This window comes from Eschrichtius robustus, chromosome 21 (assembly GCF_028021215.1).
Source record: "Eschrichtius robustus isolate mEscRob2 chromosome 21, mEscRob2.pri, whole genome shotgun sequence".
Classification (NCBI taxonomy): domain Eukaryota; kingdom Metazoa; phylum Chordata; class Mammalia; order Artiodactyla; family Eschrichtiidae; genus Eschrichtius; species Eschrichtius robustus.
Window position 1 is genome coordinate 21222694 of NC_090844.1, and position 26148 is coordinate 21248841.

General features: G+C 36.2%; 1 protein-coding gene across 18 annotated transcripts in view; it reads left to right on the plus strand.

Moving 5' to 3' along the window:
- Positions 1–256: 256 nt before the first annotated feature.
- Positions 257–26148, plus strand: part of DLC1 (DLC1 Rho GTPase activating protein) — a 416411-nt gene continuing 390519 nt past the window's right edge. For 5 of the 18 annotated variants that reach the window (XM_068532245.1, XM_068532247.1, XM_068532248.1 and 2 more), the window contains exons 1-2: positions 958–1304; positions 12828–13973. In XM_068532245.1, coding sequence (XP_068388346.1) covers positions 12951–13973 — 1023 coding nt within the window. In that variant the 5' untranslated portion in view covers positions 958–1304; positions 12828–12950. Of the gene's footprint in view, positions 590–946; positions 1305–2687; positions 2800–5553; positions 5757–12827; positions 13974–26148 lie in introns of those variants that run through there. The other 13 variants (XM_068532228.1, XM_068532227.1, XM_068532231.1 and 10 more) reach the window with 12 other exon arrangements.

The window sequence follows — 26148 nt, forward strand, 5'->3', positions numbered from 1 at the left end:
GAATTGGTGCAACTTCTTTCCTGAAACGACTTGAGCTTCCTCTGCGTTTATATTTGTGTCATCTTATTATAAGACGAGCGAACATCTATTATTAATTGATGTACTAATTAAAGCCATACTTGCAGTTTCCATTAGCTTATTCCCTAAATTCTCCAGAGTTGGCTGTCTGGTTTTAATCAAAACCAAATGGTAGTCCAAGTTCCCAGCCTAGAGCAGCTAGGAGGAAGTCATCCAGTGGAGGCACAAGAAAGCAGAAAAGATAAACAGACGATAGTTCACAACATTTGTGTGGAGGAAGGATGCAGATATTGTGAGCTGCTTTAGAGTGATTCGGGCACTCTGTCCTGCTGGATGGAAGCAGTTGCAAGTGGTTAATGTCAGCAAGATTGTAATAGGATCAAGATGGAGTCTGTCTTCTGCTTTTCCAGCGCTAGATGTGTGTAACTGGAGGATTCTGACCAGAGGCAATACTGCCTATGCCATGACACAAACTACTTTAATTCCGGGAAGGATTCTTGGGGTCGGAGAGATCTGGAAGAAAACGTTCTATTCGCTGGATTCCTAGGATTTTACTTACAGATCTTCTCAGGTACGGTATACCAGGCTGCAGCATTTTAAATGAAGGAGCGTTAAAAAGGTTTTCAAATTTAGAAGAATTACGGTATTAAAACTAACTGCATCTTGCTCCCTTAAAAGATCTTTTGAAAGGAGCACTGCAAAGGTATTTTGATTACATTGTGTGTATACATTGAATACAGTGGAAAAGTTGTAGAGGAAGGAGAGAACGATGTTTTCTTTCTTTTTTTTCATAAGCAGCGTGAGATAGAAAAAGCTCTACGGCTTTATGACTCTCCAGCTAATCACCTCAAGGGTTTTGACAAACTCACTTAAGTTCTGTGTAAAATCAGAACTCCTAAATCGCCTGGGCGGGCCTCTGCTCTGCCCCCCTCCCCTCCTCTCGGTTCACTCTTTCTCACATGCACACCACTCAGAGGCAGGAAATGCTTCCCAGGCAATCTGGGCCTGGTTGTGGAGGCCCCTTTTGCAAAACATCAGTCTGAATTTACTAGACAGAAGTCACTAGGAACGCCTTGACAGACTCCGGCTTCAGCTAAGGCTCCCTCCAGCTGCGGAGGCTGTTTTTGTTAGAATCACACACTGAGCAGAACTGCTTAGAATAGAGCCATGATCTCAACCACGAAATGTGAACTTATATTTTGGAGAAACTAACGGGGACGGACTCCTTTCCTAGGCTGAGTGTTGAAGCATGTCTTGCCTCGGCGTTTCAGCTCCTCCTCGTCTAGGTAAGACGCTGTGGACTATCTATCTTTATGCTTTGAGGCAATCTTTGAAGAGGCAGAAAGATTGAGAGAAATGTTAGCATCTTGCACGGAGTGGTGATTTCCTAGGTTTTAGAGCTGAGCCACGAAATCAGAAGTGGAAAAAGTTTAGTAAGTAAAAAACTGTGAGTCAAATTGTTTTAGCAAAATGTCAATTCTAAAATAGGCTCCATGGAGATTTTTCTCTGTAAACTAAGATCTTATTTTCATCCCTTTTTAATCCTTAACTTATTTATGACTGGAGCCAGAAGACAGACCAGTTTTCCTATTATATGGTTTATATGAAACAGATACATATTCTCACACATTGTGAGGTGTAAATGATTTTTTTTCTTTCCCCGTCTTTTGCCAACAGGAAAAGTAGATCCCGCTATAGAGTGACTTTTCTTAATAATGCATCTCCAAAGAAAATTTTGTGTCTCATTTAAAATATGAAGATTAGATTCCTCAATATTTCCCCACCCAGTTTCAACCACAGGTCAAACTGCTAACGTACAGCTTAAATGGTTTATTTTTAAAAAGAGTAAACACACGAAATTTTACAAATATTTCTATGCTAAATAGTATTTAATCTGATTTTTAAAAATTTAAAGATCAGAATTGGATTTAATTTATATTAACTTTCTTGAATTCACTATTCACTGCTCAGATCATATTCTGTGTGAATTTTTTGAATAAAGTAAATCTCAATGACAATGACATTTATTGTTACTATTTTAAGGCAGCTGGAAATCACTACAATCATATGAAAAGCTGATCTGCATTCATAATTCATGTAATCATAAAATTACATTTCCACTGGGCTATAGTGTATTTAAGTTATGTTTACATGTGCAATATATGAGAAAAGAAATTTAGTAATGACTGACATAGCAGAGAGTTTTAATGCATAACATACTGTTATATTTCTGAATATTTAGAATGAAAATCATTATTTTATAGAAATCATATGGAATGGTATGTGAAGGGAACAAATATCCATGCATATTTCCAAATCTATTAGATGAACACAAAAGATCCCAAATGAAATATGAAAACTATTTGACAGTTGGATCATAAGAAATCAAGTGTTTTCATCATAAACTTTTACATAGTATAAGGTGACCTTTTGCTGTATTAGCTAATTATGCTTAAATTTTATGCTAGAATAACTTATATTGACAAATTTTAACTACTCACTAACAATTTGTTGTGTTAAGACTTCTAAAAGTGATAAAAAGAATCTGTTTTTTAAGTATGTTAAAAATAAAATATTGACGTCTAAATTATGATTTAATAAAATTCCTCAATAGAATTTTAAGGAAGGAAAGAATATAAGAGGTCACCTCTTCTAACACTGTCTTAAAGGTGCCAAAAAGGGAGCTGAAGCATGACATTCAAAAATGACCTGTCCAAGGTCACACCGCTAGTTAGTAGAAGAGATGACAGTGGAACCATAATACCCTGTATCATAATTCAGGTAACTTAATATGACATCACCTTGTTCTCAAATAATAACTGCTCATAATAAAGTATGAATATATTCGTATCTGGTAGAAGGCTACCTTAAACAGAAAATTGTAATGCTTATTTTTTAAAAAAAGGCTGACAGCTGCCACCAGTATTAAAGTGTAGAAAAAAATATATATTAATGGTTTTAAAAAAGAATCAAGTTTACTAAGTAATGAAATTTCCTCAAATGCAAAAGTTTTCTTATGCCTTCAACAAACATTTTAAAGGAGTAACTTGTTTGTGACTGTTTTGTTACATTTCATGTTTATGCCAAGAAAATCAATCCATATGCTAATAATTATATTAACTTTAAACTGATGTTTCTTAAAAACATAGAGCTAGAAAGGAGGTTGTCTGATTCATATCCTTGCCTCCAAATGGTATCCTTATAAATCAACTTAACCAGTGACATTCGGAAAAGATTTTACTGCCCCCCACTGGAATCGGTTTAAGAATCTCACGTGCCCGGACATCCTTTTATTTATCTAACCTAAATCTCTATTGCTGCAGCCTGTTTCCAGTTCTGTGGGTTTCTACCTCAGTGGAAATGTGAAAAGCCTAAATGGACGTGTGAAAACATAAGTGTACATTTCTAGGCCAAATAAACCCACTTCCTTTCATCTTCCCTTCTACAGCTTATTTACAGTCCTTTAATTGGTTCATATATCTCCTCTGAGCCTTCTACAAAGTCCTTTAGTTGTAGCATGCAGAATTTGTTATAGTATATAAATAAATGGCTGACCAGTGCAGTGTCAAATGGAGGAGCTGGCTGCTTCATCTGTACATTCTTCATATATGACAGTATATGTTGCTGTGCACGCCAAAACATTGCACTTTCCATGGCAAGAGCCTTTCTAACAAAGCTAATATGTGTCATTTCTAGCACATACCATTTCCTTAGAGAAAATGTGAGTCATGATGCTTTTTTTCCCCATTTTTCTGAACCAGATTGGATTTCCTGATGTTATTACCACTTAAAAACAGGCTATTCAACACTTCCAGTGTCTCCACACTCTACATGATTGGAATGAGGAATAAATGCAGTAAAGCAATAGCCTGTACAACTGATGGCATGATTACTAGAGGGCCTAGTACACCGTTTTATTTATTTTTTTCTTGAGGACGTTGTAATAAAAAAGAGAATTTTTCTGGCCCTATCCAAACCTGCTCATACCATACACCTCAGTACAAATACTTTAGGCATGGTTTAATCTTACTTATAGAGGATGGGTGTTATAGGATTAAAACAACTCTGAACTGGGACATTTAAGATGTGTCTTTCGTTTTTACTTCATTTGTTTCCTCTTGGAGAATGAATGAATTGGTGTCAGTATCATCTTACAATGAGAATTCTCTCTGTAGAAATCATTATAGTACAACAAAGTTCCAAATGAGAGATGATTTAGATCTGGATCAGAAAATTTTATTATCTGAATAAACGTTAAGAATTGTACATGAGAATTTAAAGAGGATGAGGGAAAATTCCTCCAGATTTGAAGGAAATAGCATAAGTATTGTACCTTCTTCTCCCAGGTGAATGATAAGCCCCTTAGTTGCACAAATCAAACAGGTTCACAGAGAAGCCCAAATCCAGATTGACTTTGGGGTGGATATAGAAATACAGCATACTACTTCTAGTTTGGCATTAAACTGCTGGTCAGCTCATAGAGTTTTGAGAAATAGATGCGCTTAGTTTTTGAAGAAGGTAAACAGAATAAAGGTGAAGTGTGGATCTTGAGATCTAGTTTAAAAGAGATTATTGATTTTGATTCAGTGGATTATAGAGTATATAAGTGAACTTGAAAAGATTAAATAGGAATTCCGATGTAAAAAAAAGCTGAAAGGCAATGTAAACAGCATGCGTATAAACTTGCTCATGAATTAAGCCAGAGGACTGAAAAAAGCAGTTGTAGCTGCTTGTATGTGTGAAAAGGTTTCCCTATTAGACTGAAATAACAAAATGGTTTAGCAATACAATTCAGATAATCCAGAGGAAATCAGTCCTTTAATAGAAATGAGATCCAAAGGAAGTAGGAAGATCAGAAAGCAAGTTTAGAAATTCAGCCAGTGTTTCTTTTTATTCCCAGCAGTTGGCAAAATACCTAGCATGTCAGGTATTGTCAATACATGTTTGTTAATAAACGTTTGTGGAATAAATAGGAGGGAAAGAAGAAAGAAGAAAGAAAGGAAAGGAAAACCAGCATTGAAGAGTTGGTGTTGTGAGACTTTTTAAAAAATTTTCCAGACATCCTGTAATGATAGAATAATAATTTTTAAAGAGGAAGGAAAATAAGAGGTTGGCAAAAGTCATCGGAGCCTGAGGCCAGAGGTTAATAGCACTCTCATAAGATGACATTACAAGTTCATTAAGAGCCAGCAGAAAGCATGAGTATCCAAAAATAGTTCAAAGTTAAGTTACACGAGGCCAGTGAGAGCAGAGCACTAGTGAATTTTCCACAATTTAAATGGGGGTGGTGTACTGGAAAGCTCGTGGGAAGAGACAGAAAACTGGCTCAGATTTGCATCTTTGCCATTTGAAATCCTTGCTCTGTGATTTCAAGCATGCCCCATCCTACTTTGAGCTTCTGCTTTTTATTGGTAAAGTCTGGAAGATAATGCAAATATTTATATCACCGGGTCATTTTGAGCATTAGCTGAGACTTTGTATGTACAAATTGGGTCGCATACAGTATAACAAACAAAATTTTGTTTTAAAAAGCAGAGGTCAAATGAATCAAGAAAGAAAGAATCATGGCGTTTCACCTTGTGGTCAAATCACTCATCTATATTGAAATAACATGGGCATGCAAGGGATCGTTCCAGCTCCTACTCAGCCATGGATTCTGCAGCTAAGATCCGTCAAAAACTAAATGAATGATTGCCATCACCATCTTTATCATCATCATCATCATCATTTAGTATCTAGTGAGTTCTTGCACTATGCCATGGATTAAGTGTTTTACATATATTATCAGCTCATTATTATTATAGTTCAATATTATTCTCTCTCAACAATTTTCATTATTCCCATTATAGAAGCGAGAAAACTGGGGAAGACAAAACCTAAGTAACTAATGCAAATCACCAGAAAAAAAAAAAAAGTTTCTTTAACAGACATCTTGCCTTCACAAAAAATAGAGGTAATAATCACTGCCCATCAACAGGTGTTAGAGATTGAGCTAGTTACTTAGTCCTGCCAAAATTTCTCCCTGTAAAATCAGGACAATGATAGTACTTACTTCATAGAGTATTTGTGAGTATTATTACTAACGGAGATAGTGTAAGTGCAACACCAAATACAGGGCCTGATCCACAGTAAAGGCTTAATACATGGAAGCTCTTTTACTATTACTATTATCACGATCATCAAAAGTTTCTAATGCACCTACTATTACTTGGGTATATGGGACACTTGGTAGTAAAAACAAGCTCAAATGTACATAGGAAGATGACAAAATAAGATAAGAATTATAGATATTAAATACAGAAGACGAAAGTTGATATCAGAGGCATCAATCCCTGATAGGATACCAACCTAACAGAAGTAGCTAAGTTCTCAGTGATTTCATGTTCCTGATTTCAGTGAAAGTTGTACTTACCAGATGACTGAAATCTCAGTATTCTGTTGTCACCTAGCTGTCTGAGCACCTGTGTTGCTGTAGCCCTCTTGTTTATATTTGGTGATTACTGTGTCTACCCTTAGAGTGTTCTTAGAAATGATAGCAAAGTTAAAAATAGAAAGTGGCCACTTAAAGCAAAGCCACATCTCACCATGCTGATGATAAAGCATTATAATTCATGTCCGTTGTGGAATAGAAGTATCTTTTTATAATAAGGCAAAACCACATTTCAATCATATTGCTTTGCCATTAAAAAAAAAGACAACCAAACTTTTGATATCAGATTTAACTCTAAGCTATTTCCTGTTGCATGAAAAATTCCAAGTGAAATAAGTTAGGAGCAAAGGCAATACTTTTCTTTGGTTATAAGGGAGTCTGCAGAAAAGAGATACGAAGTCAAAAAACCAAATGATTAATTATTCATTAATGAATTTATTTGAAGAAATAGCTAAGATACAGCGTAGTTCTAGGTGCTCAAAGGGTTCTGTACCAGATGGAACGCTGTTATTGAGAAGACTGTGTACTTTCTAAAAAAATAAAACATGGAATCCCGAAGGAAATACAGGTGTCTATAACTTACCGCATCCATGATGCAATATTGTCCCCCAGGACTGTGTTAATTCTGGGATCTCTTAGAAACCAATTATCCCCAGAAAAGTCTTAGTGGTATCAGACAAATATGACATTTTTAAAGATTTACTCAAATTACACGTGGTTATTTAAAAAAACGTTCTGAGAATCCGCAAACCTGGCTGACCTGCGCGGCAAAGTGGTGGTAAGTCAAACACTGCCAGTATCTGGGTTCCTCCCTGCAAAGGAATTAGAAACTACTGAGGCTACATTAAATAGTAGGAAGCTGGAGGTAAAAATAGGGCACCTCAGAAATATTAACTTGCAACTTTGTAACAGCCTGTTCTTTCCTGATGAGCTGACAGAATTCTAGTGGATTGACAGAGTTAATTTCAAATTTACTTGATTCCTGGAACACATTTGAGAGCTAAGAAGGAGAAAAAACTTACCAAGCTCAGTAAAACTAATATATACATAAAAATAGGTAAACATTTAAAAAAATATTTTAATTGGGTACCCATTTCTTCATTCTTCTTCTAAAGACCAAAAATGATGGAAGCTTGGATGTGTCTCTCGGAAAAAGTGATGTACTACTTAATCCACTGATTTAGCTCATTATAGATGGTTTATTCTGTAATTTACTAAGACTTTTGATGATTTCCAGACAGCCTAAAGACATGGAAGCTTTTTCATATATAATATTTTAAGCTTCGTTAAGTAATTTACCAGTAAAGAATTTTAACAGGAGTTTGTTTTTTCCACAGACAGCTAATGAGGCATAATGAGTAAATTCCAACATTTGACAAAGTATGTAAAAGTAGATGGATAATGATTTTGTGAAGGATTAAGACAAAGATTGCCACTAAAGAAAGGAAATCTGCCTGTAGTCATACAGAGATAGGTTTTTGCATCGTTATTAAAGGTTTCTCTCTCCTAAGCCTAATTCTAGCCCTGTCTAATTTCGATTAGTTAGCATGAATATTTTAAAGAAAAAGCACTAATTGTCTTTTACTAAAAGTTGGCTATCCTGATTAGACTCTTAGAAATGCTTTCTTTGAATGTGGGTTTTTTTGTTTTTTGTTTTTTTTTTTTGCTATTTGTTCATGCATTTACATAAAGGGATTAAGAATAATCATATCTGTCCTAGGCGTTTTCGCTGATCCTAAGCCTCTTGAATATTTGACAGTTTTGCGTTGAAAAGCATTCCTCTCATGTTATCATTGAGTTGGGGGCAGTGGAAGGTGCCCAAATGTGCCACAATTTAGTTTGCTAGATAATTTGTTCTTTGACAGTTCCATCAAGAAAATGAATTTCATTTTGACCTCCACAAATGCTCAGTCAGGAAGATTTACTTTGCCATCAGTGAGCACACATTTGACGAACTACAGTGAGCTGTGATCATGTCTGTTTATATGTTGATTCTGCTGTAATCATCTAATTCAATTCAATAAGTGTTTGGGTGGCACTTATTACATGCAAAGGTGACTCCCTGAGTGTAGGCCAAGATACATTAAGATGTCACATCACTCTAGGATGTCCAGATTCCCCATCTCTCCACCTCACCAACTTGACCCTTATATTAGCAACAATGTGGGCCATTGTAGAAATGCTCCCTTCTTGGTTCAGATGCATTCTCTATTCTTGCAAGAGTGCATGTTAGAGAATTTAACCTACCTTTAATTAAAAGGAGATTATTTCCCTCATGTCTTCTCTTCTTTCTCCCAGTGACTGAGTACAAGCTATGTGGTAGCTATTACATATAGATATGCATTAAAGCAGTAGTAGGAGAAGAGAGAAGAGTAGTAGGAGAAGAGAGTAGTAGTAGAAATTTAACATGGGATGCGTAATTAAGAAGAAAGACCTGATGGGAAACCAGAAGTAACTCCAGCCATCTAAGGAGAGAGTAGGAAAATACAGAGAAACTGGCAGTACTATTATGCCTTCTATTAAATATGCAGCAGCTGTGTGAAGGTGTTTAAAAACAACCCAGGAGTCAATCATGTGCATGTGTGTGTGAGTGTGTGTGTATTTATTTGTATATGTGTATGTATACATATACCTATATATGTCATCTGTTTTCTGAAAGGATAAAACAATATAATATATATTTAGGCTTATATTCCCAATGTTTAGTAGACTGCCTGCAGCCCATTCGGCACTAAATAAACACTTGTTGAATAAATGATTATGATCAGGCAATGTTGCTCTCAGTTCTAAGGTACTGCCCACTTGATTTCAGCCACAAGTACTTCATCTGCACCGTGTTTTCCCAGGCTATAGTATCGGCAATAGTGATTCCCATCAGGCTCTTCTTTCCTAGGGACAATTGCCAGGTCAAAATACAAGGTGTGTGTTTATTTCAGGAGCAAGTGCAAAAGAGAGCATGATCATTTGATGTCAGACACAGGTCAGGGATTCTCAAACTAGAATATCTTCAATTGTTTTTTAGTACAGTAATTCAATTTTGATTAATTTTAAAATATACACTGCATGCCACTGTATGCTTATGTTAAAGAGTGGTGTTATGAAATTAACCCAAACAATAAATTTTAAATCACTCTGTGTCTAAACAGCCTATGCACTAATATCACAAAAAGCAAATGTGGGCATTTCACAAATATTTTCCAGAATCATTACATAATTAGAGGTACATAGAGTTTCTTGTAATATTAATACAGTGGTGTTTGAACACATGCATCTAAGAAGTGAAAAATCCCCATGGAAATTCACTTCATAAAATCAACACCCTGGAATGACTTACACTTTTCCAGATCCTTCATCCAAATCCTCAGCAGCTGAGCTCATTCTGAATGAAACTGCATAAAAGTGATTATAAGAAAAAGTAGTAGAAGTTTGCAAAATAAGTAGTCGGTAATTAGAAATATAACTTTGAACAAGGCAGCCTGGTGAGAAGTCTCAAAGGGAAAGTGAGGTCTTTTACAAAGACTTCTAAATCTTACAGGACAGATTCTAGTCAATTCAGATGACTTAGAAAATGAGGCCAATATACTCCGATGTGATGGACAATATATTTTAATTAATACGGTGTTCAGCCTTTAGATCCTGAAGGCAGGTTTTAACTATAAATCTTACAAATCAGAATTAAAATAGGAAGTATGAGTAAGAAAGCTTGTTGAGATAAAGTTTTTAAAACAATCTTATCAGACCACAGGATATGGAATGAACTTTCAAACTGTAGTGATGATGGTCATAATGAGAGTTAGGAAATTTTATGTCTTCAAAATAAAGACACTATAAATTCACAGGAATGATTTGGAAATGTCCAAAGAACGTAGATTAGAAATTAGGACAGAAGGAGTTAATGTTGTGTCAAATCTATCTAATTTATAATCTCTCTTTGCGGCTAGATTGTCTCAGAACTTGTTGAACTGTCTTCCTTTGATGTTATAAAAATACTTACCTAGGGGCTTCCCTGGTGGCGCAGTGGTTGAGAATCTGCCTGCCAATGCAGGGGACACGGGTTTGAGCCCTGGTCTGGGAAGATCCCACATGCCGCGGAGCAACTAGGCCCGTGAGCCACAATTACTGAGTCTGCGCGTCTGGAGCCTGTGCTCCGCAACAAGAGAGGCCGCGATAGTGAGAGGCCCGCGCACCGTGATGAAGAGTGGCCCCCGCTTCCCGCAACTAGAGAAAGCCCTCGCACAGAGACGAAGACCCAACACAGCCATAAATAAAAAGAAAGAAAGACTAGCAACCTTCATGCCATAAAATAAAATAAAATAAATAAAATAAAATAAAATCACTGTGCAACCACGGGGTATAACCTGGGTTTCTTAAGACCCCAAAAGCTTCATGGATCCAAAAAAAAAAAAAAAAACTTACCTACTTGCCAAGGTTGAGTGCAGTAAGCTAATTAATATTATGGTAAGGACTTAAAGGTAAAAATTTTATGTAATCTGTTCCCCAAGGGGTTAATAAAACTCTTTCTCCTTCTTCATCAGAGAAAGAAAACCAGAATTGTCTGAACTTAAATGTAAGTGTGGCTTAGGCATGACACTAATACCACTTGGCATTTCTTAAGTTAGCCTGCTCTTTCTACACTGGATAAAAATAAAGAAAAGAAAGCATCTAAAACAGAACCGCCCTATTACAACCCACATTTGCCCATGAAAGCAGAAATTTTCTGGCCTGCATCTATGCGTTTTTTCCACTTTCCGTAGCCTCCCACACTATAATGACTTATGCATGGAATTCAGGGACTTTATATTTTCTTATGAATGCCAACATGGAAAATGTGAATGCTGACCATTTTCAAAGATACTCACAGACACTTAAACGGAATAGTAACCAGAATGATATTTGGTCAGTCTGGGATACCAAAATTCTAGTACATTCCTGGTCTTTACAAGATGGGAATATTTACCTTTCTGTCATGTGCTTAGTCAGAATAGCTTGCGATTTTTGGTGGGGAGTCAGAGTCCTTTTCAATAGACTGAAGTGACCCAAAACCAGCACTTCAGTTAATCTTGTTTATGATTGAAATCAATAAACCAACCCATGTTATGTGCTGACAGTTCTTGTGTGGTGTAAAAACTGGAAGTGTCTGCTCTTGAATAAGATTTTTCTTTTACAGTCCAGTCGTTAGGTTTCATAATGGGACAACATTTGGATTAGTCATTTTTATAAGGTTGAGTTTACACTGGTATAATTTGTTGCCTTTAACTAAGGCTTTGAATAATTTAAGGCAAAAAGGATGGATACCTGGAATGTGTTTCTATTCTGACCTTATCTTATGTCTGGTTTTCTTGTTTACTTAAAATTTTATGGCCAAATGCTAACAGAAGTATACAAACTAAACTCCTTAGAAGCCAAAGAGAATGAGACTGAAATTTCTGAAGAATTATTTCAGTTGTCTTATCATGCTCACATCTTCTTTTTGGGTCACCCGAATTCCTGCCTGAAGAGTTTAGATTTTATATCTACTAAAGATGTGTGGAGGGAAGAGGTGGCAGTAGAATCACATTCCATGGATGAAGTTTGTTGGCTCTCTAAGCCTGGGTCTTAGAACCGGGGCCTACTTTGAATCCAGGCTTACCTCCTAGATGTATGACCTTGGGCAAGTTATTTAATTTCTCTAAGCTTCAACAGTAATAGCTTGCTAGCGGGTCGTAGCAGCAATGAGATGCATGTAAATGTATTTATCCTAAGGCGTTTTAAGTGGTGTGTGTTATGCTTTCTTATGCATGAATTATGTGTTAATATGAGCTAAACTGGATTACTCCATGTTTCTTAGTCACTCCCTGGAGTAAATGCATTCTGGTAGTTTGGGATCTGTATTAGCTCTTTCACACACTAATACATTACACATGCTGTCTCTATAGCTCAAGTTTTGCATGAACAGTTCCCTGGTGGCCTTCAGTGCAATTCAAACCAAACAGCCAATAGATTTCTGTAATGATTTGTGTCCACAAAAGTAAATCAGGAAAGCATCTAAGCTAGAGCAACTAGTTTCTTCCAGTGAATTTTATTAAGTATAGCAATCCAAATATTTTCCTAATGGAATTTTAAATATTCAATATGTATATCTTTATTCATTAATAGATCAATCAATCCAGCTGCATTTAAAAGTATTGTTAATGATTTTTGACCAGAAATATTGAATGTGAAATTGTCTTCTACTATTAGCCTGCTTCTTAAAGAAATAACCTTATTAAGGCTATTAAATAGAAGCTTTATACAATCTCTGAATCTTTCATAGCACAGCTTAAGTGCTCTCTTTTCCAAGATATATTTTGACTTTAGAACTATATCCTGAACTATGTATATTTCTTTAATTTTTTAATAGGTGGTGCAATGACAAAACTTACTCTCTTCTTCAATCAGTGAATTTGAAGTAATCTTTCATCGTTTCATCTCCTTTAGTCTCATATGGAATGTATCTCTCTATCTGTTGTTAAACTACGATGACATGTCTGTAGCTATCAGAAAGAGAAGCTGGGAAGAACATGTGACCCAGTGGATGGGACAGCCTTTTAATTCTGATGATTGTAACACAGCATGTCATCATGGACTCGTAGCTGACAGCTTGCAGGCAAGTATGGAAAAAGATGCAACTCTAAATGTGGACCGCAAAGAAAGGTGTGTTTCACTACCAGACTGCTGTCATGGCTCAGAGCTGAGAGATATTCCTGGGAGGCCAATGGGTCACATTTCAAAGGAGGTGGATGAAGATGACAGCCATGAAGGTGAAGACCAGTTTCTTTCTCTGGAGGCCAGCACGGAAACACTAGTGCATGTTTCTGATGAGGATACTGATTCTGATCTATATCTTACAGATGATAAACAGATTTTAACTACTCAACGGCCTAAAACGTCAGACCAACATAGCATCAAAGGAGCAGGCTCCTTAGTAAAGACGCTGCCCATCATGGAAAGTAACCAAGGTTCTTATGACTCCTGGGGAATGGCTGGTGGAGCTGGTTTAGTGCTGGTAGAGGAAAAGGGGGACAGAAAAGTTGTTGACATGGTGAGTAAAAGCCTGGAGCTTTGTAAGGATATAAGCCTAAGTGAAATAAAAGATGCATCCAAAATGAATGCATGTGATTCTCTGAATGTGAAAGATATTGTGCCGGAAAAGCAATTGCTTAATTCTGCTGTAATTGCTCAGCATCGAAGGAAACCCGACTTCCCTAAAGATGAACATGAAAGAAACACCTGCAGTGCAGTACAAGATGAGTTCTTGGCTATTCCTTGTACAGACAGAGGACTGCCATTATTAAAAACAGATTCTGGAAGCTGCCTTCTGCAGCCTCCTTCCTGCCCTAGTGGAATGTCAGCTGAAAATGGCCTGGAGAAGAGTGGTTTCTCAGAACATCAAAACAGAAGTCTTCCAAAGGTCAACTCAGGAGATGGCATGCAGTGTTTACACATAAAGGAGACTCTGGCCACACATGAACCCACAGATAACCAAGTCAGACTTCGTAAAAGAAAGGTAAGACACATGCACCTATTATCTGGCTTTTGGAATTTTGTAAATATCCTTGTTTCTGTCACTTATTATTTTGCTAGAGTTAAAAAGATACGTGGACATTTCTTTTGCTCAGTAGTGTAGCTGTATGACTCAAAGAGCATCTTCTTGGGGAAATCATCAAAATATGTAAAAATTAAAACAGGATAACCTATCCATTTGACTAACAATATTTATAATGGTTCATGAACATTCTATTTTGGAATAGTGTTGAAGACAGAACTGGTTTCACTTTTTTGGCTGGAATTAAATAGCCACCAGATAGTTCAAAGCCTATCTAAAGAGTGATCTCTAATTTTTAGAAAGAATGTCATGGTAATATTTAATTAAAATTGTTTATTTCAGCTTGCTTCTTTTTCCCTTTAAAAAGTATATTTTATTATAATAAAAGTGGTATAAATCACATATTTTAAATGAGCCCTTTGCATATACCAAGGCAACAGTACCCCCTCCCCCAAAATATGCTAATGCTATTTTAAATGATACCCTGGCACATTTGCTATCCATAGCTATATGACATTTTTTTTAAACTCTTGACCAAAAAGGATGAATAACTGAAGTAAATTTTTATGCTGAGGCACCTTTGAGTAATCCTGTAGATGCCATGATCCCCCAAGAAGTTTCCAATTGAGAGACACAAGGATTGGAAGGAACTACGTGGATCATGATTTAGTTAGAGAACTCCTGACCAAAGTTTGTCATAGCTTTAGGATTTCCCCAACATTCTTCCCACACTGTAGTACTCTATAATCCTGATGTAAATACAAGTAAAATTTCTTCTGTAAATCCAACATGCCCATTGGCATCAAAAAAACCCTGCAGATTGGACACTTTGGTGCAACATCCTTGCCCTTCTCTTGATATACTACTAATCCATAATTCCTATTCTCCTAAGACAAAACTAAGGTTCTTAGTTCTATTCAACTGGGGCTATCTACAATGAGAAAAAAAAAATCTTCAACTATCTTTTGGTGAAGAAATCTGGTTTCCATAAACTGTAGTTTTGCTAACAAACTAGATCAGTAATGTGTCATAAGTTAAAGTGAAGTCAAAGACTTTACAGCAAAGATCAATGTGCTCAAAGTACATGCCAACAGAGCTTTCTGTGCTTCTGGCGAACTCTTCCTTCCTTACATAAATCGTATTAAAAAGTTAATGCTGCATAATGTTGTTATGATTGGACTGCTCAGGTCACTTTTTCAGAAATGTCCATATAGTCTATCAAATCTGTTGGAGGGAATGTAATAATGACGTAAGAAAGTATTAACTGACCTATGACATAGCTTCCCTAAAATAAGACAGACCCTGCCCAACTGCCGCCAGAAACGTTAAACATTCCAGAAACATATGCTCACCACTTGGACATTTATATCAATACTAAGAATGCTGGAAAGAATTTGCTCTTGGACATGTCACTATAGCATAGTTTCATTACAAGAGCCATAATTATATCTCATTTACAAGTTCTAACTTAAATATTCTATTTTAAGCATTTCACCATTCTAAAGTGTTGTGGTATTGTCTGGTGGAGTATTTGTTTTGACTCTACAACTCATTTGGGATGCTTTGTAACAAACAGATTAAATGCAAAGTTTCAGGTTTGGAATTTACTCTGGGGAAGTATGATTATGGGAGAAGCCTCTAGAAGCAAAATGTGTAGGAATTTTTGTTCTATCTGATGCTGAATGAGTGCTGAAATACCTTCAAGTTGTGCACTAACCATTTTAGAACTTTACCAAAAGAAAAAACAAAATAAATTCATAAAAATATATGTACAGAGATGTTCATCATTGTATTATGTGTTACTGACAAAAAAGATACAATCCAAATTTCCATCAATAAAGGATGTATAATGATTGTTTAATCTATAGTTTGGAATGCTATGCAGCCCTGAAAAAGATGGAGTGAGATCCATGTGCTCTAACTGAATGGTGCTCATGATATAGTATATGTAGAAAAAGACAGTGGCAGACCAATATTTGTAGCACATCCCAACCTTATATGATGAAATGTGTGGATACAGATACAGATAGAAATATAGATGGGTTATAAACCTCTCTAGATGACTAAATAAGAATATGCAAAATTCTAGATAAATAGGCACAAAATTGTTGACAGCAATTACTTTGAGAGAATGGAAGTAAAAGGATAGAAGCAGGGGATTTTCAATTTTTAGCCTATATAATTTTTATAAAAGGTGATAGTATTCTGGGTGAAATGCACACAATGAACAGAAGTACAAAAACAAAATAATATTTGATATATAAACTATTTGAAGCATTTTCTGCATGGCACAAAACAACCCTTTATCTATATAGTTATTATGATTATTATTACTCTTATGAAATGAAAACAAATATGAATTTTTTCAAAATATCAACAAAAGTTTCAATCAACTACTCCAATTCTAATGCCAGTGCAACTAGTTTAAAACAGATAAACCTTTTGGAGAGACACATGGACCCCATTTTCATGTCTAAAGTGTTAGGGGACTGATTCTGAAAAGATTTGGCTTAGTTGTCTGTATCTTTTAAACTATTTGTCAACCACTGTGACAGCTTTGAGATTAAGAGCTTAGAAAGGTGAAACAGAATATAAGCTAATAAAATTTTAGTTATGGAACTTTAATCAGCTCATTATCTGATATGAGTGAACCAAATCCTTCATAGAATTTATGAACATGAATTTTTTGTGGGAGGGAGTCAGGATAAAATCAGGTTCTAAAACTTGAAAAAAAAAAAAGAAAGCAAAAACAGAGTTTATAAGGGTAATGCTCAGAATGCACTGAGCTACTACTCTAGAGATATCATTGTACTTTAGATACAAATTATCATTCCTTCAAACCTATAAATATTGGCAGGCATTTGTTGCTCAGCATGACGTATTTTTTCTTGTTTTCCAATGATATTTCTGGCCATTAAGGATAGCCACACATACTTATTAGGAGTGTCAGTTGGAGATGACTGTGTTTGTAGTATGTGTAAATATTGACCTTTAAGCTAATAATTTCCTTAAATATGATGAAATATATCATTAAATTGGAGCCACTGAAATCAAAGGGAAACCAAATAAATCATGAGCAGACATTAGTAAATGAGCCAGGAAGATCGTGTGGCATATGACGAGCGCTTATAGGGCGTGGGTGGGTCTTTGGGGTAAGGCAGCTGGTTAAGAGCAATTCTCAGAGACAAATTCCAAAGAAATGTGGAGAAGGGAGACAGTCTAAGAAGTGGTCTCTTCAAACCAAATGAGATGTGAAGATGGAAAATATGTAGGGAAAGACTTGAGGTTAGACTTTTTTTAAAGAACTAGTGTATTTGTTCTTGATGGTGGTTTACTAATTAAAGAGAGTCCAAAATTCAGTCTTCCCTAGAGACTATTTAAATAGTTCCCAAACTTCTGAATAGCCATAATAGTTGTATAAATATATAAAATATTTTTATTGGCTTTCATAAAGCATATTCCATATTACCAAGAAAAATAAACACAAAAGATAATATAAAAATGATCTGAACTTTGAAAAGACACCTAATTCCACATTTGAACAAAACCTCACATTCCAGCAGCCAACGAAACTGTATCATTTATGCTTTAGATTTGACTGCTGTCACAGAAAACCAGTATAAAAGTGGCTTGACTAACATCTTTCTCTCACACATATATAATTGGGTATAGGTAGTTCTGGAACAATATGTAGGCCTTATGTTTTCAATACCTTAGACCCTCTTATCCAACTGCTCTGCCACCTTGAGCCTTTATCCATATTCAAACCAGTAAGAAGAGGAAAGGGTACAGGAATGGCCACACCCCTGGGTAAAGGCAAGACCCAGAAAGAGTACACTTCTTTTTCTTTCTCAAATTTCATGTGCTAGAACTTAATTGTATGGCGACACCTAGCAATAAGGGCTGAGAAATGGAGTCTGCATCCTGGGCAAGGTGTCTGCTGAAAATTCTATTATCAAAGAAGAAAGAAAAAATATTTATTGAAGGATAACTCATAACATGAATATGTTGAGGAACAACACCTAACATAAATATATTCCAGTATATCATGGCATGTTGTGAATGAAATAAACAGGCTGTGTATGTGTTCTGTGGTATCTGTATAAATCCTTGATGCTTTAACTTCACACTGCAGAATACCTTTCCATGTTAGGAAACTATTTTATGTGTGGAAGTGATGTGGATCAAATGCTATACTCTTTCTTATAGAAAAATTGCTCAGGACCAAAATATTATACTATATATACTGTACTTTATCTGTGGACAAATGTAATACATTGATTAGCAATGACTGAAAAAAATCAAATATTATCTCCTTACCCTATCTTTAAAATATGTACGTATTTGATAAAAGCACACCTATACCTGAAAAGACTTTCTCATTTCTTGCTATAACCTTCCTGATCCTTTCTATCTCCTGAATGCCTATATGGGGGCTTTGTAGCATGAGAAAGCTAACATTGACCAATGGGTGACATAAAGAACATAGTAAATTATGCAGAAGATGGAATGGACCAAGATAGGAGGTCAGCTAGAAAAATATTAAAGGGAAGGGAAAAATTTGTCTAAGAAATAAAAACCTAAAAGATGGTCAAGCTGTGGCCCCAACATTGAATGAAAGCAAGGACTAGTGGAAGAATTAAGAGTTTGTTAATAAGCCTAGTATCAGTTGACAAAGAGGGAAGGGATGGGAAACAGAGTAAAGTATACACAGCTCTGCAGATAGATTCATAGTGACAGTATGATTTTACATGAAGGTCACACTGGTTTTAAAGACACAGGCTTATTGAGCAGATTATATTGTTTTTAAACCTTTTTCCCTAGTTCTAACATTAGGGCTGGCAGAGAAAAGTTGTTACCAGGTGGAAAGTCAATGTGTAGATGGATAACATCAGGTCTTCTCAGCCATATTTTTAACTGGATTTGTGTCCCAGGTAAAGTTGGTACCTTTGTGAGTAGCTCATTTTGTGTGTTAAGCCACAGAAAACCATCAGATTTTTTCATGCTATTTAACCTGGGTTTTTGGCTCATAAACAACTAGAAAGCCAAAAATATTTCTGCAGGTATTTGGGGCTCAAATATTTTGCCTCATAGCAAATATAATTCCCCTAAATCCAACCAGAAATGCAAAAACATTTAATTATATGATACAGGATAACACTAGATATACTGTCTGGTAAAATTAATCAGTAATTAATATTGAGCATCTTCAATATCCCAGGTCCTGTTCTGTGGACGTGGAACACCACCATGAGCCAGATGGTAGAGTTCCTTACATTGTGAAGCATATAATCCCTGAAACACTGCTAAGTCCCCAAATAAGACTTTTGTTTGACTAACACATAAGGCCAGCACTGAGGCAGGAAGCATTAGTGAGAGAGAAGGGGAGTGAGGGCACAGGAGGAGTAGGGTTGGGGAGAAGAAGGAAAACAGGAAGAGAGAGAGAGAGACAGAGAGGGACAGAGAGAGAGAAGGATGGGCTAAAGTAGGGTACCAAGGGAAGCACCAGTCAATTGCAAGAAAAAGCAATGATACAATTCCTTGACAAAAAGTGGATTTGTAGGAGGCTAGAATCAGATTCTATCTCAACATGATGCAGTTATGGTTATCACCAGCACAGGTTTAACAAGGAGACAAATAACATGATTTTGACTTCCGCAATTACAGAGCAGGTGGAGACAAATAATATTTCCTGCCATTTCACAGGAGGAACTCTGCCGACTAGAGCCAGCCCTCATGGGCTGTGTCTCCACCAGGCTGAAGGTGAAGACCGGATAAGCTCATATTTCAGGATCCTCAAATGTCTTCACCTTGGAGGGACTTTCCCCAGTTTCCTCAGCCAAGTTAGTTGCTTGATTCTCTTCACCCACAGAGGACTTATTCCTATTAGAATGTTTACTGCAAATACATCTGATCCCACCACTGCTAACGAAAATGTCAGCTCATTTGGGGAGAGTTTTATGTCTGTAGCAATTTAATTTTGTGTCTATAGCATCCATCTCAGAGCTTAGAACCCTGTTCATAAGTGTTTAAATGAATGAATAGCCATGTCATGGTAAAGGATTTACTTTCAGAAGATAGTATCAGGAGTCAAGAACCCAAGTCATAAGGATACAGAAGAAATGAAGTCATACAACCAAAATCAGTGATCAGTTATCCATAATCTCCTCTCTGTTCTCCCTGCTATTTCCATGCTAAAATAGGGCATGAGGGGACAAGAGGGAGGAAAGAATTATGTAAAATCTGGGTCTCTGAGGCAACCTTCAAATTTGAGATGATTATTACCCTTTGCCACAAAACAATTAATTGTCACTAAATAGTTATATAGCAATCTGAGTGGTAAACGTTATTTAGAAACTACTCAGTTGTCTCCTGAAAGGAGTGGGCAAGGGTGAGTGTAAGGAGGAACATATTGGAATATCCGTTCACATTTATTTGTAATTTATCCTTTAATTTTGTATATATTTTATAAGACATATGATATATTAAATGAAAGTATATGTTATAATTTATAAGTAAATAGCATACACATCCTCCCTGAAAAGTAAATAATCAAAAATGTTGGGAGGCCACTGGTTTAGAAAATCTCTAGTTTTTCTGGTTAATGTCATTGTGAGGACATTGGGAGTAGAAGAGAGATGACAGGAATAACAGAGTAAGAAATTAAAAGACAAATGAATAAGGGAGAGAGAGGGACTTTTGTTCAGAGAGTGCCAGACAACAGTAAATTTATTTTTAATTTCTGTTGTGAAAACCACATAAAGTAGGGAGATTTGATGCTAGGTGCCTTTAAGGCAGAAAAATATACTGTGAACGAGAACAATTAGATTTGAAACGTTTCTTGTCCCAGATATTTTTGAAAAAAAAGTAGTTATGATGTGTGATGGGCCTCTGATCCAAGAAGTGACTTGGACCAAAACTGCAAATTTACATTATTAGTAACGAGATCATTAATAAGTTCACATTAACCCAGCATCAGCTTTTGTTGGAGCAAGAATTAATACACTTTTATGATGTTATTTTAAATAATTAATGGGTATTTCAGAGCCAATTGCACATTAGAGGCTATCATAATAGTGAAACTGATTTAGTTTCTTCCTGATGGATTTCTGTTACTATAAACCAGGACCAACTAATTAATCTTTTAATACCAACAAAACTAGCACAGGTTTTGGCTGCCTCCCTCGAAGAAATGCCAGTATCCACAAAAGTGGGGATAACTAGCAAAACCTACAACACAGAGCCCTACCTCTGTTATCTGGGCACTAAGCACAATGGTGCCAGTGGAATCGGTTCATTTTCTGGCTCGTGTTCTTAGAAATAAAGTACTTATCCCTGCTGCCAACAAGATCTCTGTTCCACAAATAATTTTCTGTCAAGAAAATTATAGTGGTACTTTAGAGATAACCTCACAATTTTCAAAGGAAATACAAGCAAATAGGAAAGTCCACTTTTATTCTTTTTTCAGTTCTATTTCTACGTTGGCATAGGAATAAAACTAGTGATTAATGAACCTCTTCCATTTTGGGTTCCATTTTTTGAGCCAGTAAAACTTCAAAAGGATATACTGCTTTTCATATACATTGAAAGCTAACCCAGAGGTTTTTTTTTTTTAAGTTGAAATAGCATCATTATTTCGTCTAGGAAATGAATAGCTTTGGTCTCAGCTTGATTTTCTAACCAAGAAATTAAGCTGTGATGAGGAGGAGCATTGTCTAAATTGAGGGGTGTTATTTAATTTGTGGGCACTTTATATGTCCCTGAAACATGGAGACAACAGTCCCTATATCACAAGGTCGTTAGGGTTATTAAATGAGATGGAAAATATTGTTCAGCGCTACATAACACAAACACTAGAACAATCCATTACTTAACCAAAATTTGAGGTGAAGATTTGACAGATAAATAACTGAAGAATTGCAGAATTAGATCTGGGAATAGGTTAAGTGCTAGTGGAATCTCTAGTCACAGTATATATAGTCAACCAGGGTATAGTAGCTACTTTAGTTGGAGATTCCTCCAACGCTTCACAGCCCATGGTAAATCTCCACAGCTTCTACACTGTGGTGCTATACATAGAACAAAGCAATTAAGCCAATGGACTCTGAAAGCAAACTGCTTCCCTCACTCACAGCTTTGTAATCATGTAGGTTACTTACTGTCCCTGTGCCTTGGTTTTTTCACCTGTATAATGGGATGCTTCATTTTGTTCTTGGGAAGATTAAATAAGTTCATATGTATAAAGTAATTAGAACAGTGCCTGACACATAGTAAACACCATGTGACTTCAGCTATTAGTAGTAGGAGTTGTTGTTTTCTGTTTGTTTGTTTGTTTTACTAAATTGCTCTAGTTACAGATCTAAGAATAAGCTGAACTGTCTGGGAATAATTGTGGAAAAAGACTGACAACACTGAGAGAGAATTTAGAAAGTAAGTCAAACCACATGCACATCTTTGCTATCTAATTATCATTATAGAATAGAGTCTGGAATATGCATTCATTAACTAAATAAATATTAAGTATCTTCTGTTCCCCCCATGCACTTTGCCGTGTATGGTGTAGAATTTGAATAAGAATCATATATGCATCCTTACCTGAAGGAGCTTACACATTAGTAGGGGCAATGTAACCAAAATAACACATAAAATAATCAGTTAAACTAACTTTAACAGCTATTACTATTAGAACCTAATGTAATATTAGGTTTTGAACCACAAGTACAGAAACATCCTGGCTCAACCTAATCCAAGGTAGAAAGTATTAAGATCTGTGGAACTAGAGCTTTAAAAGACAGGGTAGGGACCCCATCCAGATGAGGTCAGGGAAGGCTTCACCAAGGGGTGCCTGAGCTGAGCTTTGAAGGATGAAAAGACTTTGCATTTGTGAGAATGAGAGAGAGGGATCTCTCTGTGCTTACTTTAACTGTTCTTGGGAAATACAATTTTATTTTTAAATACACAGACTTAAATCTTAGGGAATAAGTGAAATAAGCAAATACTTCCAAAAGGCCATTTTGTAAACAGACACTTTTAAATGCCAAGGTCTTTTTTTTACAGAATATTTCATGGTGATATGAAAATCAAAAGAGGATGGACGGTACTTCATATGCCAGACTTTAGCTTTGGCAAAACAGCTTTCTGTTTTCAAACTTAGATTTTAGCTAAGTAATTTCTGGGCTCACTTTATCTTAAACAAATAAATACAAAATCTAGGTTTCAATATACTAATGGGTTCTGAAAAAAATGCTAGCTAGCCATGTTCATTTGCTCCCCAGCTAGTGTTTGATTAGTTAGCAGAAAAGTGAAATGAATTACGGAAATTTGCTTGATGACTAAAGCATCAACAAAATGGTTCGACTATAAATTAATGATGAGAAGAGAGAGTGATTCCCACTAACTTTCATACCCTCATAGATATGTAAGAATCATGTAGGGAATGCTATTAATTTTTTTATAATTAAGGACGACTGTCACAAAGTTATTTAAAAGCATAACTACCGGGCTTCCCTGGTGGCGCAGTAGTTGAGAATCTGCCTGCTAATGCAGGCGACACGGGTTCGAGCCCGGGTCTGGGAAGATCCCACATGCTGCGGAGCAGCTGGGCCCGTGAGCCACAACTACTGAGCCTGCGCGTCTGGAGCCTGTGCTCCGCAACAAGAGGCCACAATGGTGAGAGGCCCGCGCACCGCGATGAAGAGTGGCCCCCCCTTGCCGCAACTAGAGAAGGCCCTAACACAGAAACGAAGACCCAACATAGAAATCAATGAATCAATCAATAAATAAATCTTTAAAAAAAAAAAACAAAACAGAGCCTATTAATTAAAAAAAAAAAAAAAGCATAACTACCTAAAAGCATGAAAAGTAAAAGCAAGAGGATAATTCGTTTTTTGCTAAAAATTAAATTGCAATTGTGATGTTTTGTATTCCACTCACATACTGGCCTTTGGAAATTGGAAATTTTCTTTAGAGTGCTTCAAAGAGGTACCCAAAGTTGTTTCAGTCAGAATGTAACAGATGAGAAATGTGCTTTATAAATATCTGATAAAAGGTAAAGCTCCCATTTTCGTTTTACTTGAGTATAAATCAAGAAATTCTTTAATAATATGAGCCCACAGGTTCTATGAGTAATGGGAATTCTCTGACGCATGACAAGTTCAGAGGACAGCACTCAACCACAATGCTGCTCACAGTGTTGTTACGCGACAGACTGGGAGTGGGAAAGGCTGGTGCTCACGTTCAGCGTGCTGGGTAACAGCCTTCGTTTCTGACATTATAATTTAAATATTATTTACATTAAATGTCTATGTATACTACAAAATCCATTTATGAATTTCTGAATGACTTAAACTTTTTCTTAAGAGAATTATGAAATATATAAAGCCCAAACCTATAGCAGGAAATCTAAGGATAAAATAAGTTCACTTAACAAAAAATATTTTATAAATATACAAAATTAATAATGAATACATGTATATGCATATAAATTAAGTTTCAATATCTGCAATAATCAAGCACAACCTGAGATGCGATATTTGGCTACCTGCAGTAAGTATGGTCTCTACTGAGACTTGGAATAGAGGACAAATCACACAGGAACTAAGTGGTCTGTATTGCAGGGAGGTTAGTAAGTCAGGTGATGGTGCTCTGCTCCCATGAGTGCAAAGGAAACCAGAAGCAGGCTCCGCCTCTGTGGTTAATATCACCTTTGAGGCCTGTGGACCATTTTCTCACACCCTCACCCCTCAAAGGCACAGGGCAGTGGAGTTTGAGCCAACGCAGCTGACTAGAGCCTACATTAAGAAACAAACAGCTGAATTCTTGGTGCAGAGGAATTTCTTACAGTATGTATTTGCCATTGCGTAGATGGGACTTTAATTTTCAATCCATCCCTCAATAAACCCCCTTCATTTTGTCTTCATTTTGCTGTAAGATGGTCACATGATGTTCAATGTCCTTTCATGTGTTCATTTACCTAACAAGCAAGATGTTGCTCAGTGGACTAGTCTGTTGTAGGCAGCATCCTACGGACAGATAAGGGATGAGAGATGGAGAATTTGCTTTTCATAGGTTCATGGAATGCTCCAGCAGGAAGAGACTTAAAACATTCTTGCCTTTCACTTTAACTGGAATAATGTGTGTGTCTTGACAAGGCCAAGGAGCTGTAATTTAGAGTGTTAATAGTGGTATGTCCTGTTACCAATGCAAAGTTGCTGCCCCACGGGGAAGATGCTGACTTGCATATTATCATGGAAAAGCTATAATTTAAAAGTAATCAGAAAGATTTGGCCAACATCGAAATGTAACACAAACCTAATATTAAGGTTTTTTTGAACGATGAAAGGAAATGTTTTATCCTCCTATTTCAGACATTCGTCCACTTTGTGTGCAGGAAAAAAAACCCAACACATCTTTCAGAATTTAACTACCATTTCAGGTATATGCTGACAAAAATATAAAATAAATTTTTAGAAGCTGAAAATAGAGTCTAAAGTGAAGTTTTTCTCAGCTTCTCTTGCTTTCTAGTTTTATAATAAAAAATGGCTCTTTCCTGAGGCATGAATTTTCATTTAATTCAATTATTCTGTACTCTTTCCCTTGATCAACCTAGACTTTTATCATAAATATTATCTCTCTCCACTTAGAAGTTACAAAGTGCTTTCTCTCAGATGTCCACTGTGTTTGGGTTGAGGCATGATAAATTTTAAACAAGCTGAAAAATATTTCAAACAATTTCCATACTGTGAGCAATCCTTAAGGAGGCCAGAGGAGAAAAGAAGCTAGCCAGCCATTTCAGCATCATCTTCATGCAAATTTTTCTTTTAAACATATTAGTAATCATGTAAAGCACTAAATATTTATGCTTAAAATTCTATCTAGACTAGAAACAAAAAGCGTGCAAAGTTGTACATTGGCCTGTCCTGGGCAACTTACAATGGAAATAAATCCATTTTCCCCATGCAATACCTTATAGTTATTGTAATCCTGAATTTCCAACCCTGACCACTGAGAAAATGTATGTTCTTGATAGAGAGTGAATGGGCAATAGCTGTATTGCTTACATGAAGCCAGTTGATTAGGAAATTTAATTTCTAACTTTCACATAAATCTTTTCATTTTTAAGGGGACCGCGTTTACT